Here is a 16,974-nt window from a genome sequence, read left to right on the forward strand (position 1 = left end):
CGCTTCCCAGCATTCCGAGCGAGGGACAGGTACACGACCAAGCACTTCCCGGCCAGCGGCGCGCTTCGGGGCTGCTCGAGCCCGGCCGGGGGCGGGGTTAAGAATGAGGCGGGAAGAGATTGGTCGATGTTGGGATCGAGCAGGGGCCCGCGGCAGCGCTTCCGGGTGAGGCGGGCGGGATGCGCGCGGACGAGGTGGCGGCGCTGTGCTATGAGCGCTACCGGGCGCTGCCGCGGCGTGGGAAGCCGGAGCGCGGCCGCGAGTGGACGCTGCTGGCGGCCGTGGTGCGGCTCGAGGCCGCGGGCCCGCGGGGTGAGCGGGCCGGCGCCCGCCCCGAGAGAAGGAGGGTCTGCCCCGGGGGGACGAGCCCGCCGATTGCTCCCGGGAGGGAGGGGGGCGCGCTTTCTCCACCGCCCGCGGCAGAGGCCACCACTCCTTTTCCGGCCCGCCCTGGGCTAATAAACCGCCTTCCTCCCAATCCCGCGTCTTTGTCATTTTGCTCGAGCCCCACGTGGCCGTTGCTTAGCAGCCCGGCGGGGGTGGGGGTCTCTGCTGTGCTCCGTCATTTCTGACTGGTCGGCTCAGCTCCCCCTTCCCGCGCGGGGGTGACCGAGCTCGCTGCTCCGCCCCTTGGCTGCAGCCCCAAACCACTGCGAGGGCCGGCCCGTGCCGCGTCTTCATTGGCGTCTGCCGCTGGCCCTTCCCTGAAGCCCTGGTTAAAAACTGCAGCTTCTTATCGGCTGTCCGGTGACGGAACTGACCAGTGGTTTCTGAGTGACCACCTGGATGTTGGGTGCAGTGGCCTAGGGGTAAAAAGCGGATTGCTCTGCCATTGCCCCGAGGACCTAAGCCAGGCACTCACTGGCCCTTGGCAGGTCTCCCGTGGTGGGGGATGGGATGAGCCTCCGTCCCGTCTGACTAAGTCACCCCTTCGTTCGTGCTTTTTCCTGGCGCTGTGCTTGTTTTGGGGCGTCTGGTGCTTCCTGGCATGGAGGGCTCCCACACCAGGGGTGTGACCTTCCTGTGCCTGGTATCACGATTGGGGTGACGCTGCATGGTGAGTGGCCCTGCTTAGCCAGCTCTGTGTGGTAGTCCGCTATGTACCCTGTAGCCTGTTGCCCTGGCTCATGGGGCTCCCGGTCTGCTGCCTGAGATGTTCAAATTAGGGTGGTGAGTTTTGCAGCTGTTCTTTCAGCCAATGTTATTTCCTTTTCAGTAACTAAGGAAGTTGTTGCTATGGGGACTGGAACAAAATGCATTGGCCAGACGAAAATGAGAAAAAGTGGTAAGTGTGGTGCAGAAACCAGCACTGGTCCTGGTCTCCCCATTGCTTGTGTCATTGGCATGAGCTCAGTCTCCTCGAATGGAGCAAGGCCACAAGACGCACTGTCCCTGTGGAGCTGCTGAGCTTGCCTGTCCACAGCCCTTAAAGGGAACTAAGCAGAATCCATGTACATGGACACTCGGGTCCTTTAGGCTCCTAAAGTGCCTGTTGTGTTTAAAAAGAAAAGGAGAAGAAAACCTTTAGGTTTGTTCTAGTCCAGTTTCGTTAAGTGTGGTGCAAAGGGATGCCGCAATAGGAGCTACTTACCAGACCCAGGCGAGTGAGAGTGGTGCCCTCGCTTCATTGTGCGCAGCAGACCTTTATACAGCAGTCAGTTATCTATGGCAGGTCCTGAAGATGCCGAGGCTATGAGAAGTTACTTCTTGCTCTGCACCGTCACGGAGGAGCACCAGACTGCACCTGGCTGCTACTTCTTGGAGCATAGCTGTCTCTGTAAATCATGTTGGAAAACAATCTGGGAAAAGAACGACCAAGAACTTATCGATACAGGGCCTAGAGAGCAACGATTGTGGGGTGCATAAGCAATGGAGGATATTGCCAAAACTGTCCTTACATCAGTCTCCTCTGGAAACTGCAGGACTTGTCACCCCATCTCCTGGAAGGTGACAGGGCAGAACTAGGGGGATTCAAAGAATAACAGTGGGAATGAACAAGGGCCTGAAAAACTGAACAAGTATTGACAGACTGGGATTGTCACTGTCAAGAGAAAGCTAATGCTGGGGAGAGGACAAGTACATGGATAACGAATGGTGTAGCAAAGGGAGGACAGAAGGTTCTGTCCCACAACACAAAGGCAAGGAGGCATTCCACAACATTAAAAGGAAGGGGATTCAAAACTGATAGAAATACTGTTTCACGTGAGGCATATATAAATTGCAGCAGGAAGGTGTTCTGGCCAAAAACTTTACAAGATTCGGTTGAAAAAAGATTGGCTGTAGTTGGGCTATTGAGAGTATCTAGTGTTGCTAATGGCATGTTTGAGAACAGGTGGGAAACCTTGTGTCCAGGGCTGAGTCGATCTCTGACTCTCAGGCATCTGTGTGAGATTGATGATCCCAGGTTTCCCAGTTACAGGATTCTTGCACCTTTTTGCAGAGCTACAATCAGAGACAGGCTGTGAGAGTAGGTAGAATTTGGGTCTGTGCCACTGGTAATGTCTGTATTCCTAAGAGCTAAAATGTTTATTCAGAGATGGGGAAATGTGCTATGCTCATGTCTGCATTAGGTTTTAGTAAGTCAGGTTTTATTTTTGAACATTATTTTTTCCTAGCAAGGCTTCTGTTCATAGAAATAGGTGCAAGTCTGCTGGTACTCTAATGACTTGACTATGATTGGATTTTTGGTGTAGACAGGTTATCCCCAGAAGCAGACGGAGTTTGTGCAGTGCCCATCTAATCTGATTCTTGTCTATTATGAGCAAATTTTCTTTAAAGCAAGTAGATGCTTCATTTATTTTTCTAGTAAATGCTTGTCATGTAACTTAGAAACCAGTAGTGCATTAAAAAGGCCTCTTTATCAAACACGAAAATATCATTGCTGGTTTTCATAACATCTCCTGACATGGGAAAAGTTTGTTTGTGCGGACTCTTAAATTTAGTAAAAACCTCTGAGCAGGGCAAGTAACTCTTAATGTCCATTCCTAGTGCTGACATGTGGTCTTGCCCTATTCTACTACCTTCACAATCTGAAATACTAGATAGAAAAATTTGGGGACTTATGTCTGAAATGTCTCTTGTCTTGCCATTTGCTGTTTTGGGGGGAAGAAGAGTAGAGTTAAGAATGGCATCTTTTAGCTCTAACCTAAAAGCTTTGGGGAGTTCATGTGCTCCCCAAACTCGATATTCAATCTGGTGAATAAATTCCATTTTATTTTCCAATGTGCATATTCTCCCCATCACTATTCATGGTACCTGCTTCCTGCCTTCCATCCAATGAGGGTGACAAAGTTCTCCTACCCAGCTACTGTCCCACCTTCCTCTCCTGTGAGATGTGACTAGAGAACCTAGCACAAAGAGGCCTTAGGCAACAGTCCTTTGTTGGAGGCATGCAGTGAATCACTGTACTGCAGGGCAGAAGTGTGGTGGGAATCATTTAGGTGGTTTAAATATCTGGGGGGTAGCGCAGCTGTCTGAATTAGGCTGGGGAAGGTCTGCAGAAACAGGCAGGTTGTCCTTGTTAGATACCGCTGTACTTGCTGTTGCACTTGTTTTGCTGCCCTACGTACTGCTCAACATCATGCTTCATTATAGACTTTCTCTGTGCTTTGCTGCAGGGGATGTTCTCAATGACAGTCATGCTGAAGTTGTGGCCAAGAGGAGCTTCCAGAGGTGAGGCACTAAGCCCCTAGTATGCTGGTGCCCAGTCCATGTCCTGTGCAGTCATGCCTGGTTTCCTCAGGATGTTCACGTTGCCACGATATAGATGCAGTGAAATACCCAGAGTGCCTCTTCCTCCAGTGGATGAAGCAGGGCAGTTCTATTTCCGTGCAGGCAGCACTTTCTCTTGTTTCTTCTGCAGGCTGGTAGGCTGCAGGCCCTCTCCTGTGAGTGGGGTATGCCTTTTGTAGCCTCTCAGCTTCCATGCACGCATGCATATCGTGCTGGTAACCTGGCCAGGGGTTCACGGGCTGTTTCAAAACATGATTTTTTTACTCTGTTTGAGGTTGCGAGTGGTTCACAATAATTCTCTTGTCCATCAGGTATCTCCTCCACCAGCTGGGGCTGGCAGCCTCACACCAGCAGTGTAGCATCTTCATCCCAGGGACGGAGACTGGGAAGTGGAAACTCAAGCCACACATCACTTTCATTTTCTTCTCTAGCCACACTCCTTGTAAGTGCAGCATTGCTGCCTACTCCCCTGCTCACCTCTGCCTGATGACCCTGAGCCATCTCCCCCTCTATTTTTGCTGGGTCAGAGCAAGGCAGTGCTCATCTCACCTCAATAATGTGGGCTCTAAAGCAGTAGTGGTTTGTTTAATGCGTGGCAGGGAGTGTGTCAGTCTCTCCTGTTTTGGGAGGAATAGGCCAGCAGTTTCTTTTGCGTGACCTATCAAACTTGCCAGAGGCTCTGTTGGAGCATACTCAGGCCTGTCAATTTTCCAGATTGCTTTGCTTTATCTGCCTTTTCATCTGTCAGGGAAGCCAAGTGTGTTTATGTTCTGTTTGCTAGTGATGGTTCTGTGCCTTGCAAAGTTCTTTTGAACTGAAATGCAAGACTTTTCCTGTAAGAATTACTTCAGAGTAGATTTATGCTCTGACATAAAAAGCCCAACAATATCCGCACTGAAGAGGTTGCATTTCTGGAAGGACACAGCACAACTCCAAATAGGCCACAAATGTGCTTGATTGAGACCTGAGCTGCCTGGGTCCAGTAGCAGATCGTCAGAAAAGTAACAGAAGTATGAATTTACTTGAGATTCATAGATCTAAAGTAAATCTGTGGACCTAAAGTAAATTCATAATTCTGTTACTTCGCAGTCTGTCATCACTTAGATGCAAGAACCTGTGGTGGTTTTTCCTTTGCCAATAGGGATGTGTGAGAAGAAACTGCATTTTCAAGTTTTAAGTGCTGGGAGAGAGAGAACGTGACCCTTAATATCCTTCTGTCAGCTGTGCATCCACTTCTCTGCGTTCCAAGTTCAGCCCTCAACTTTGTGTTTAGGGTCTGTCAGTTTAGCAGGGTGGTGGAAGGGTGCCATTATTGTGTGAGCGCATGCTCTTACACTCTCTGTTTTAATGATTGCTGCTGTTTTGATCCCAGGCCCTTCTCTGCTTAGTGCAGGTGGCTTCTAGCATTTCCTTGAGGTATGCTGAAGCCGTAGGAGGAGTGTAAGTTGCATCTGAATTTTCATGCAAGACAGGGTGGGCTCAAAGTCCCGTGGGTGTAGTGTTGTGTAAAGAACTCATTGTTCCCAATGTTTAATCCATTTTCCTGAATTCAGATCCTTGCAGGGTGCAGCTTTTGCCACATCACTGAAAGGATCTGCATGGGTCAGTAGCCACAAGCAAGGCTCTCCTTGTCAGCCTGTGCTGATGTGGCTTCCTTTCTTCTAGGTGGGGATGCCTCCATTATTCCCATGAGTGAACCAGAGGACCAGCCCTGCAAGCCGGTTGGTTTAGAAGATGTGATGAGACAGTCAGCAGAGTGTGGTATGAACCGTGACCCCCTGGGTCCAGAAAACAAAAGGAAAACAGAGGAAACTGAAAGTGAGCAACTGAGCAAAAGAGTGAAAGTTGTCACCAACAGTTGTTCATGGGAGGTTGCTGAGGGGCCAGCTACTTCACAGGTTTCTGGGAAACAAGGGAGTTTACAACACACCGATCCCAGCACTGCTGCGTCCGCTGAAGGTGGACAAACAGTGAGTGCAGTAGCTGCCCAGGAGGCTGGCCGGACGAAAGCCAAGGTGGTGGATGTTTACAGAACTGGAGCTAAGTGTGTTCCAGGAGAGCTGGGTGATGCTCTGGGGCCTGGGGTTGAGTACCATCACGTGGGATTGCTAAGAGTAAAGCCGGGCCGTGGGGATAGGACGTGTTCCATGTCCTGCAGTGACAAGCTGGCTCGTTGGAACGTGCTGGGATGTCAAGGAGCCCTTCTGATGCATTTGCTGGAGCAGCCAGTGTATTTCTCAGCGATTGTTGTGGGGAAGTGTCCATACAGCCAAGAGGCCATGCAAAGAGCAGTTGTTGAAAGGTAAGGAACCCTACTTGCTTGGATTGGGGTCAATTAGTGATGCCTGAAGCATGAAGGTGCGTGGCGGTGCCTAGCAGAGGGGATCTTTGTCTCTGACAGACCAAACAGCTAGATCTGCAGGGCATGCCATCTTCTCCTGGCAGCTTCTTTCATTGTGTGAATAGCTATTAGAAACAGCTGCAGCATTAGACATGTGCCTGTTCATGATTTTATGCACCCAATTATGTATTATCTTTATTCATATCATCCAGGAGCACATCTCCGAGGGGCCAGCAGGGGAGTTTCTGCTTAGGAGCGATCAACATGAGTTCATTAGAGGCAGGTCCTGTCAGACCAACCTGGTGGCCTTCTATGACCAGGTCACAAAAGCCTTGGATGCAGGTGTCATGGTGCACGTAGTCTTTCTGGACTTTAGGAAGGCCTTTGACACTGACTCTCACACCATCCTCATTAAAAAATTAGGCATCTGTGGTGTCAATGCTTGTACTGTCAGATGGGTCGAAAATTGGCTGGAGGGCCATACCCAGAGAGTGGTGGTGGACGGGTCTTTTTTGACCTAGAGGGATGTGGGCAGTGCGGTTCCCCAGGGCTCCCATCTCGGGCCCGCACAGTTCATTATCTTCGTCGGCGATTTGGACAAGGGGTTGAAAAGCACCTTGTTCAAGTTCGCAGATGACACTAAGGTGTGGGGAAAAGCGGGCACGCTAGAAGGGAGGGACAGGGTACAACTAGATCTCGGCAGGTTACAGGGGTGGGCAGATGAGAACAGGACAGGTTTCATCACTGACAAGTGCAAGGTGTTGCACCTGGAGAGGGAGAACCAGCTGCATACCTACAGGCTGGGGAACTCCCTTCTTGTCAGCACAGAGGCAGAGAAGGATCTTGGAATTGCTATCAATTCCAAGATGAACGTGGGCTGCCAAAGTGGGGACGCAGTCAGGAAGGCAACCGTACCTTGTCATGCATCATAGAGCAGGTACAGGGAGGTGATCCTCCCCCTCTGTGACAAAAGAAGGCTAGACAGCCACCTAGCTGGGGTCATTTGACCCCAGCATCCTTTCCTGCCCATGGCAGGGGGTCGGACTAGATGATCTGCTTAGGTCCCTTCTGACCCTACCTACTATGAAACTATCACTTTTAGGAATTTTTAAGATAATGACCCTTAATGTTATGGTGGCTTACATAAAAGATACTGTATGTTAGCACTCCCTGCAACAACAATAGTGAAGTGTGGAGCTGGATGGATAGCCATGAGTTCTTGCATCATACCATACATGTATGATATGATGGATGGCCATGAGTTCTTGCATCATATCATGCATGTAATGGTATTAGTTCTATAAAACCACCAGGCAACAGAACAAGGTCCTGTGTCTCCACCTTGGAGTGTAGGCAAGTGTCATTCTGCATTTTATCCATTTTATGGATCTGCAGCCCAAGCTTGCCCCTGACCACCACACGGTCTCTTGGGAAGTGCACTTCTAAGAACAAGGCCAGGCTTCTGCTTTTGGCAGGAGGGAGCCCTGGACTCTGCTGCTCGGAGGCTGGGGTCTGACCTTATCGACGCTGTTTCTCACTGTGGCTCCTTCAGCCAGACCAAAAGAACCTGGCCTCCCTATTATTGACGGCTATGGCACCCCAGTGTTGGCAGAAAAACAAGGCGGCTTGAAGTAAAGTGGAATGCTATATTTTTGGGCCTTTCAGTTTGGAATGGAAAAGTAAGGCTCACGCTGGTGTCTTGGCAGGGAGTAGGACCCGGTTGCCTGCATTGCAGCTCTCCCCAGTAGAACTCCTGTTACAGTCCTTGACACCTTATGTTTTGGCTTCATGCTCTAGCTGTGGGTCATTAACATTAATGTCTGGAGGATGACCCTCCATTGTATCTCAAGGGTAGCTCCATTCACCTGCTTACAGCTCTTGATAGTTCGTTATGCCAACCCGGCCAGTTCTGATTCCGGGGTCCCAGAAAAGAAATTAACCCCTTCAGTTCTAGGAAGTCACAGTATAAAAGCATGTGGGGTCCTTTTACAAAAATTCTCCACATCCTTCACACTGTTTTAAGTGTGAAGTAACTGAAGTCACACTAGGTAACACTGGGAGAGGAGCCGTTCTCTATCATGGCAAATCCACATCATCTCCAAGGCTCCCCACTGCCTTTCAGAATGAATTTGCCAGATTCACCATTAGCAGCTGCAGTGCAGGCAGCACAGAATAAACTTGTGCCAATCCCTGCTAATCTTGACACCCCTGGGCCCCTCCTTACTCTATGCCTTCTCCGCAGAATGGGAGCTCACCCTCTCTCCTTTCAGGTTGCAGAGGGAACTGTTGGAAGTCAGGCATGACAGGTGTGTGATTGCCTACACAAACATTTGTGTTTAAGCATTATGTACTTATGGGATTACATGCTGTCTTTTTTTTTTATAATGCCTTCCTTGTTCAGGGCATAAAGTAGTTGCTTGAAGGCACGGAGTAAAGGCTTCCTGGGAAAGTGTAGATAAGGCATTTCCTAACTCATATGTTTGACCTAAACAAGATTCTTTTTAAACCATTAAAAATATTCATATAAAATACTTTATGTAGCATTTCAGTGCAAGCACTGATTTTTCATTGTCCAAACAGACTGCAGTTTTTCTTCACATCCTTGAATGTGCATGCACAACATCTGCTACAGTACATGTGGGACAGTCAGTGACAGTCCCCTTCTGCAATGGTCAGTGGCTGAGGGAAGAATTTGAGTCGAGATCTTCCATCTCTTTTCATGCACCCCACAACAGTAGATAGGTGATAAAAACAACAACAGCAGAAGCAGGAGAGATTTGCCCTTTATAGACTAACTAAATCAGATGGATAAATTGTCATAAGCAGCAGTCCACTTTATAGATTTCATAGACGTTAGGGGCTGGAAGGGACCTTGTGAGATTCAGTTCAGCCCCCCTGCCATAGGCAGGAGGTCAGGTAGGATCAAGTGACTCCCAGCAAGAAAAATATCCAGATGTTTTTTTGAAAGAGTCCGGAGCAGGTGCTTGCACCACCTCTGGGGGGAGTCTGTTTCAGACCCTGGACACTAGCACCGTAAAAAACTTTTTCTGTACGTCTAGTCTACATTGGCCTTTTTGGAGTTTGTGGCTGTTAGACCTTGTTATCTATTCCTTGGGGAGCTCTGGTGAACAGCTGTAACTTCATCAGATACCGTGAACATAAACCTTCCTCTGAATTCCATTACGCTCTCCCCGGCTCTGCCTCAGGGCTGTGTAATACAAACACGTGAGGAGAGGGATTAGATAGCGGGGTACTGGCTCTGCCAGCGGATGGTGCTGCTGGCATGGTTACTGGGGTAGCGGATGAGTGCAAACAGGGTCTAACGTAGATATGCCTAAACAGCTTCAAGTCTTGTCTATATACATTTTAACTGGTGTTGGACATTTAGAGGTGCAAGCTACCTGTTGCTGACTGAAACTTCATTGTTGATGAACAAGGTTGACATTTTATATGCTAAAGTTAGGGATGTCCACCATTTTATAACTAGATCCGTTTTAAAGTCACTCTTGTGCCGGTGCATTCTGGCACTGAATTTTACAGACTAAATTCATGTTTCTTGAAAAAGTATAGCCTTGTATCTGTTGCAGGTTTGTTGCCCTTATTTATTTAATTAAATGGAGGTTGCAAGGCTCTCCCTTGAGAGCTGCCTGCGATCAGAGCAAGTCGCTTGCCTTCTTACATGCTTACTGCAGGTGTCAGCACGTCTCACGTTTACCAGAGGGTTTCCAGGTACAGGAGGTGAAAATGTTGCCGTCAGGTCTTCAGTTTGAATATAGCCATGGGGCAGTCCAGGCACTTCACGAGAGCAGCAAAGCGAAACTGGTTCCTTGTGGTGCAGGTGAGTTACTTGACTCATTAAATACGTGCAAAGACCAAACAGCAAAGTTTCTGGATTGGCTACACTTGCTGGAAATGTTAACTCTGTCGGGCTTCCTTGACCTTAGCCCCTACCACAGCCACAAATGAAATATACTGAGAGTCATTCGTGCCAGAACTTAATCATGACTCATTATAATGTTAATTATTCATACAATGCCTGTAGTCACCTTTTGGCAGTTCACAGAATGTGTATTGATGTCAAGCTTGGTTGATTTCTAAAGCATTTATAGTTTGAGAAGAGATGAAGGAAAGCGCAATGATCTGAGGGCAGTAGGAGGGGAAGAATCGCATTGCAAAAGCTTCTCGGTCCTTTCTCTTTGGTGATGAACATGGGAGTTGTTGTGCTGGCCAGGCTGTCAGTCTGCTCAGAGCTCTGTTGTATGTGGAGAGAGTACAGAGTCGTGCAGGAGAGAGGTTTTATTGGCAGGAGTCTGGGATGTCTGCACTGATCATCAGTAGCAGTGAGTCAGTTGTGCTGATCATCATGCGGTTTTTGAAATTGATTACTTGTGGCTTTGCAAAGTGCCCGAAGGTAATCACCACCATGTGTGTGCAGTTTCTCTCCAATGGTGGCTTCACATATGTGGCTTCTGCTACTGTGCACGTCTGTGGCTTAATTAAAACTGATGAGGAACGTTTAAACTGCATATGTTTAATGGCGTGTGTGTAGGAAAGCTAACATGAAAGGAAGGATTGTAAGCAAAAGGCAATGACAACAGCTACTTCTAGCCACGTGTTGTCTTAAATATGCGTTAGGACTGGTTTTATTTAACAGTTTCATTGATGGAGAGGAATTGGGGAATAAATAGCATGTTCGTGACAATCACTGATGTTACTAAACTAGAAGAAATGTCAGGGAGGCAAATATTTAGGCACTATCATTATGAGCACTCAGAATGCCTGAAGTAGAGAGAGAGAGAGAGAGAGAGAGAGTTAGAAATTTTAGGCAGCAAAACCAAAATAAAATCTGTCTGGGAGGAAGTGAGTCAGTTCATTTGGGGGAAAAAATCTGAAACAGATGCTCAGTGGGGGAGAGAAACAAGGTGGTTTGGTTTAAATCGCATCTATTTAAAATAATAGATTGTATAGAATCATAGAACAGTAGGGTTGGCAGGGGCTTTAGGAGGATCATCCTTGTCTAAGCTATCCTAGTCAGATGTCCGTCTAGCTTATTCTTAAAAACATTAAAAAATTGAGATTTCACAACTTCTCTGAGTATCCCATTCCAGTGCTTAACCACTCTCAGTGAGATTTTTCTAATCTCCGACTTAAATTTCCTTTTTGAAATTTAAAACTGTTACTTCTTGTCCTGTCCCCTGGGGTCAGAGAGAATAATCTATTGCCATCCTCCATATAATTACTGCTCTGGTATTTCAGGACTAGTGTCAAATCCAGTAATTTAAAACAGCAGCAGGAAACATTTATTTAATAACTTATTTTAATGTTTGTTTCATATATATAATATGCACTTGATACAAATATATATATATTTTACTTATTATTGGAAGAGAATGTGATTCTCATTTGTTGGTAATTATAGAAACACATTCAGTTTCAACTAAGTATCATCTTTACATGAAATTTGGTACTACATTTAGCCAATAGGAGGATGTACTGTGTATATATAGTTATTTAAGAAATCCTGCAGCTTGACATGCATTTATTCAGATTCTTAATTTTTACGTTTTGCTAGAAGATGATGCAGTTATTATTGCTTAGATGAATTTCTTTGCGTGATTTATTTAAAGTGCCGTTTGAATGGGAATTGAAATTAAGAAAGCAGCATTTTAAGGATTTTTATTACTAAAAAATATCTTTAAGTTTGCTGGATACGTAAACAAGAATTACCAGAGATTTGGTTCAGTCCAAAAATTTGATGTCACCGTGTTCTCAGGAGTTTAGTATTAGTAGGTGTCAATGTCACGATCTAATTCCTTGTTTTTTCTTTTGTATGGAAAAGGAAAACAGGCTTGCTTGCTTTTTCAGTTCCCAGTTGGTTTGAATGAATCAGTCATTGCCTTGGACTAGAGCAGTGGTGCTTTACCTGTTGGTCCTGCAGTCGAGATGAAGGGTGCAGGGCTGGTCTGTGACCCGGATCGGCCCTGGGGGCTATCAGGGCCCTGTGCTGTCTTGCCATGATTGAACCCCACACTGCGTCCCCTTACTTATGCACCTGGATTGGAACCTGTGTACCCTGGCTGGACCTGTGCCACCTTTACCCGTTCCAGCTTATCGAATCTGGACCCTGTGCATACCCAAAATAGAGTCCAGGGCTGCGTTATCCAGCCCATAGGGCTCCCCACGGGTTTGGAAATTTGACAGCAGGGGAGTGGCAAGTGCTGCCGTGACTCTGTCTCTGCCAGACTTCCAGATCTATGGGGATTCCCATGGGCCAGATGAGGTGGCTCTGCAGACCAAGGTTTGAGCACCCCGTAACTAGCTGAGTAAACTGAAATGAACAGGCTATTCCCCTACCAGTTCTGTAGTTTTATTTTCTTTAAAACTTGACTTAAAATATGTACTCATTTTTAAATTAAATGCCCGAATTAGAATATAGTTAATTGAAACCTTGATGGTAGGTGTTCATCATAATTTCAGATTGAATTTACATTATTTATATTTAGAAAGAAAAATACATTCCGTTTAAGGTTTAAATCCCCTTTTACCCACTCAAAGAAAAACCTGAAAAATAGTGAGGGGGAGAGACTTAGAGGTGTGATGCAGCTCAAACTTGTCTTTGCAGTGAGAGACCAGCTAAGAGCCATGGCAGTCATGAGCAGGGAGGCTTCGCTCCTGTTTTGCTGCTTGATGCAGCTGTACCACATTGCCAAGAACAGAGAGAAAAGTATGAGGAAATGTGGAGAAAAACAGAAGTAATCATCCTGGGACTAGCCAGATTTTTCGAAGAGACAGAAGGAGCCACAGATGAATGGTGCAAAGACCAAATGGATGCACCGTTTAAGTTGTTTTTGTTTTTACTGCATCCCTAACACTGGTAGGCACTTTCAGTCCATATAGGAGTACACAGTCCTTGCACCAGAGAGCTTTAAATTGAAGGCGAGTAGCAGCAGAGAGAGAGAAAAATGGAATAAAATGTGAAAATACAGGGGTGTGCTCAGAGAGAGAGAAAGAGAGAAATCTTTTCCCGCAAAATGTCTAACAAGCCTGTATTAGTTTGATGAACAGGGGTGGGGTGGGTGGGATGTGTGGCGGGCCAGTACGGGGCGCTCCTGCGTTGAGCCCCCCCACCTCCCTGTGCCCGACCACCTTCCCGGCTCCGAGCGCCTCCCTGGGGCGCCTCGCGCCCGGCTGACCCCCTTCCTGGAGCACACGCGCTAGCCTGGGGGTAACGTAAGTTGCCACCACCCCGAGTAGGGACTCTCTTGGCCCTGTGTCCTCAGAGAAACACAGGCCTAGTAGTCCTACGGGTACTCTACCCAGTACAGGCGCTTGGGGCACTTCCCCAAGTCGGGGGCCAAAAAGGAAAGTCCCTCTTAGTCTGCAGACATAAGGGGCCTCTTAGGCATAATTTAGACCCACCCCTCAAGAAGTCTCCTACACCGGTCACAAGGGAGAACTTTATTGATTGCAGGGGTAGGGTGAAAATAGGGTACAGGATAGAGCAGTCTCACAGAAATCCCATAGAGCAAAACAGTCTGGCTGAGGTGGGCTTTGATCACGCATCTGAGTTACTGCCAGCTAGTTATCTAACCAGATCTTGAGTAGCTTCCTCGCAAGCATCATCCCGAGGCTGTTGGAGTTCCCCTCTGGAGGCAGGCCGTTCCTCGCTCCTGAGCTATGGGGGAGAGAGCCAGTTTCAGATGGTCACGCTCCTCTCTGAGTCCCCCGCATGGCTGCCGCCCCCTCCTCCTGGGCAGTCTTAACTTATATAGCCCCTGTGACCTCGTTCCCCTGGTCCAGTGGAGGCCAGCACCTGTTGGTTGTCAGCCAACCAATTTGAAATCCATCACTAGTTGTTGGGCAGGCTCTAGCCCACCAGGTAGAAGCCCCTCACCCAGGTAGCTGATACCAGTCACGTAGGCAGAGGGAGCTGGTTTCCCTCTCCCTCGGGAATGTAGCCAGCTCAGGTTACCTAAAGGGATAGGGTAAGGTGCGTCTCCTCTGCTGGGCTCATCCTAATCACATTGTCACAACACAGAGATTTTGGGGAGAAACAAAAGGCGGCTTCCTACCACAGGATGTACCCTCCTCTTTGATTCACCCAAAGTGTAAAGCCATCTGCCTGCATTTCTAGTTGGGCAGCGGAGAGGGAGTTAATTGCATTCATCGTCCCTCCTGAACACTTCATTCCAAGGACGTTACGGACCCTCTCTTGTTAATAAGCTTCATGTTCCACCAATCGAGCTATCCTTTGTTCTGCAGTTCGGCTGTCTGCTAGCTGCTTCTGGTAATGTAGCTCCTATTACACAGCCCTGCAGAGTGTTTTTAACTAATTCTAGTGAAATGATGTTTGGTTTTGCTTTAATTTTAAACTGACTAATACAGCCCTAGGCTCTTAACGTGTGAGTAGAGCTTCTAGTTTATTTTTAACTGGAGAAAAATGTGTGGTGTTTTATATGTGATGACGCACCTCATTAAGTGCATTCTGCCCTCCTTTTCAATGGTCTAGATGTGCCTGTGTGGGTGTAGCTAATGGGATTTTAAGGGTTTGTCTCCGAGGTATGTGAAAACTATGCAGGGAGAGGAATTACTGAAGATGGTAGGAAGGGAAGTAACAGGGAGAATATGGAATGACTATAACAGGCCCAGGAGTTTTTATATGGGTAATTTAATTTGTAGTGGGTCGCTGAATTCAGGACAAGCTTCTCTGCTCTTGCAGCATCTTGTACTTCAGTCCTTTGAAAGTATGAAAGAAAATATCCTGGAGGTAAGCCAAGCTGGGTGATGGAGGAGCCCAAGGACCAGCTGTTTAAGCACCTGTACTTAATGGGGTTTTCAGAAGCATCTCTTTGCATATGTGCAAAGTTAAACCTTTCTGAAAGCCTGGTCCTAGATAGACCTGTTCCACCTCTGATTTCTGTTTTTAACTTTGTATGGGGACCCTAACAAGTAACTGGAATAAAAAGAATGTGCGGTTATTTTGTGCCTGTGTGACATTCCGAGGTCATTGCTGATAGCTGACTCAGTACAAGTACTCAAGTTTGATCTGCACCACCTCTGATTTGTGCACCTCATCATTTTCCAAGTTTCTGGAGTGGATAACAGTAGAAATAAATAGACATCAGGGCAGCACTGTAATCTTTCTCGTTTACTGTAGTTTATCTGGGAAGCGGGACACAAAGCCTTCCTATTTCTCCGTGTTGAGAGTCCTGGCCATGTGTGTCGACTTGTTTGTAATCTTTTCTTTTCCCACAGCTATTGGTTGGAGTGCAGTCCCCGAGCAGCCTCTGGATGTGACCGCCAATGGCTTCAGGCAGGGAACAACAAAGAAGGGGATTGGAAGTCCCCAGAGCAGGTGTGGTACTGGCCCAGGATCCATACGTCCTTCTGGGTGTCTGTCATCTGTGCATATCTCCAGCCCCCACTCCTTCCACTCCCCTGCAAGAAGTGTGAGCTGTGGGCATGGCCAGTGATGATGGACATAACAGTGCACGAGAGAGTGTGAGAGGCTGAGCTAGAGTCTTAACAAGGGAGGAGGTTAAATCTTACCAGCATTCTTCCCATTGCACTTGTGACATAACATCAACAATCTGTTCTTCAAAATAAAGGGTGCTTTGTCTTATCCTGTAGCGATACCAGGAACTGAAACCTGATTAATTAAGATGAAGTCTGTTTATAGACTTTTTTGCATGCCCTTGTTATTCCTAACTTAATTAAAATGGCAAACAGAATAAGATTTCTTTGTGGAAGGATCACTCTCCAAGCCCTCAATTAAAGGCTGAAAACATTTCCCCATTCCATTTTTTCTGAGTTCTCCAATGAGGCTTCTAGCCAGCACAGGGAAGAAAGATTTGATACTTCTGAGGTTTAAAAAACCTGTTGGGCAAAAAATACTGTTTAAAAGCTGTTTTAAAATTCTATTGACAAATTACATTTTATGGCATCCTGGTTTATCTCAGTCCTGTGGGCTGGAATCCCTCTTTCTTTGCAGATGGCTCCATATAAAACAGGGACTAACTTGTAGATATCAGATTACAGGATTGGGACTCGTGGTAGGGAGTGGCTCTTGTGGTGAAATGTGGTAGGTTTGGAGCATTTGTAGCTACAATGATTCAGAAATATATGAGAGCAAGGGGTTCTCTTGGTGAGATCTTCTGTTTGACCAGTTGTGTAGTTGGGGGAGATACCAACTGAACTTTTGGACCCACAAAAGTAGGTGGGCGTGTTGTGCCTGAAAGCTTATCTAACAGCTCTCCCACCTAGCCAGTTTTTTCCAATAAGCAAGTATTACCAAAGCCCCCCTTGCCTGTGGTGAATCTTGTACTTTGTCAGGATTTTCTTATGGGTGTTTCTAATGTGATGGAAAGTTTGCACATCTCCAGATTCTTAGAATAGTTGTCTCCCATTCAGTAATTCCTCACAGTAATGAGAGATTGGTTTGTGTTACTGTACTTGGGTGTTTAAAGTGTAGGTTCTTATGACACTGGTACGTGTAAGGTAAACACTGGCTCTGTTGGTGGAATGCCTCTGAAATCATTTAGAGGCAAGTATTTTTTGTGGTATCTTCTATTGGACCCCCTGTCTAGCTGGGAGACATGTTAGGTGAGCTTCAGGCATTAAGATGTGTGATCCCCATTTTCAAAAAAGGGAGGAAGGAAGACCCAGGAAATTGTAGGCCTGTTAGTCTGACCTTGGTCCTGGGGACACACCTTGAGAAAATTATCCAGGTGCACATCTGCGAGGGGCAAGCAGGGGAGATTATGCTTAGGGCAAACCAACATGGGTTCATTAGGGGCAGGTCCCGTCAGACCAACCTGGTGGCCTTCTACGACCAGGTCACAGAATCCTTGGATGCAGGTGTCGTGGTGGAGGTAGCCTTTCTGGACTTCAGGAAGGCCTTC

The 16,974-nt window shown here is 47.1% G+C and overlaps 1 protein-coding gene across 3 annotated transcripts in view; it reads left to right on the forward strand.

Moving 5' to 3' along the window:
• The first annotated feature begins 147 nt into the window (after positions 1-147).
• Positions 148-16,974, forward strand: part of ADAT1 (adenosine deaminase, tRNA specific 1) — a 26,343-nt gene continuing 9,516 nt past the window's right edge. The window contains exons 1-7 of one of the 3 annotated variants that reach the window (XM_019536122.1): positions 148-312; positions 1,184-1,285; positions 3,618-3,672; positions 4,044-4,174; positions 5,398-6,034; positions 9,766-9,911; positions 15,329-15,428. In XM_019536122.1, the coding sequence (XP_019391667.1) occupies positions 180-312; positions 1,184-1,285; positions 3,618-3,672; positions 4,044-4,174; positions 5,398-6,034; positions 9,766-9,911; positions 15,329-15,428 (1,304 nt within the window). In that variant the 5' untranslated portion in view covers positions 148-179. The remainder of the gene's footprint in view (positions 313-1,183; positions 1,286-3,617; positions 3,673-4,043; positions 4,175-5,397; positions 6,035-9,765; positions 9,912-15,328; positions 15,429-16,974) is intronic. The other 2 variants (XM_019536120.1, XM_019536121.1) reach the window with 2 other exon arrangements.

Source organism: Crocodylus porosus, unplaced genomic scaffold, assembly GCF_001723895.1.
Source record: "Crocodylus porosus isolate Cpor-Errol unplaced genomic scaffold, CroPor_comp1, whole genome shotgun sequence".
NCBI classification, from domain to species: domain Eukaryota; kingdom Metazoa; phylum Chordata; order Crocodylia; family Crocodylidae; genus Crocodylus; species Crocodylus porosus.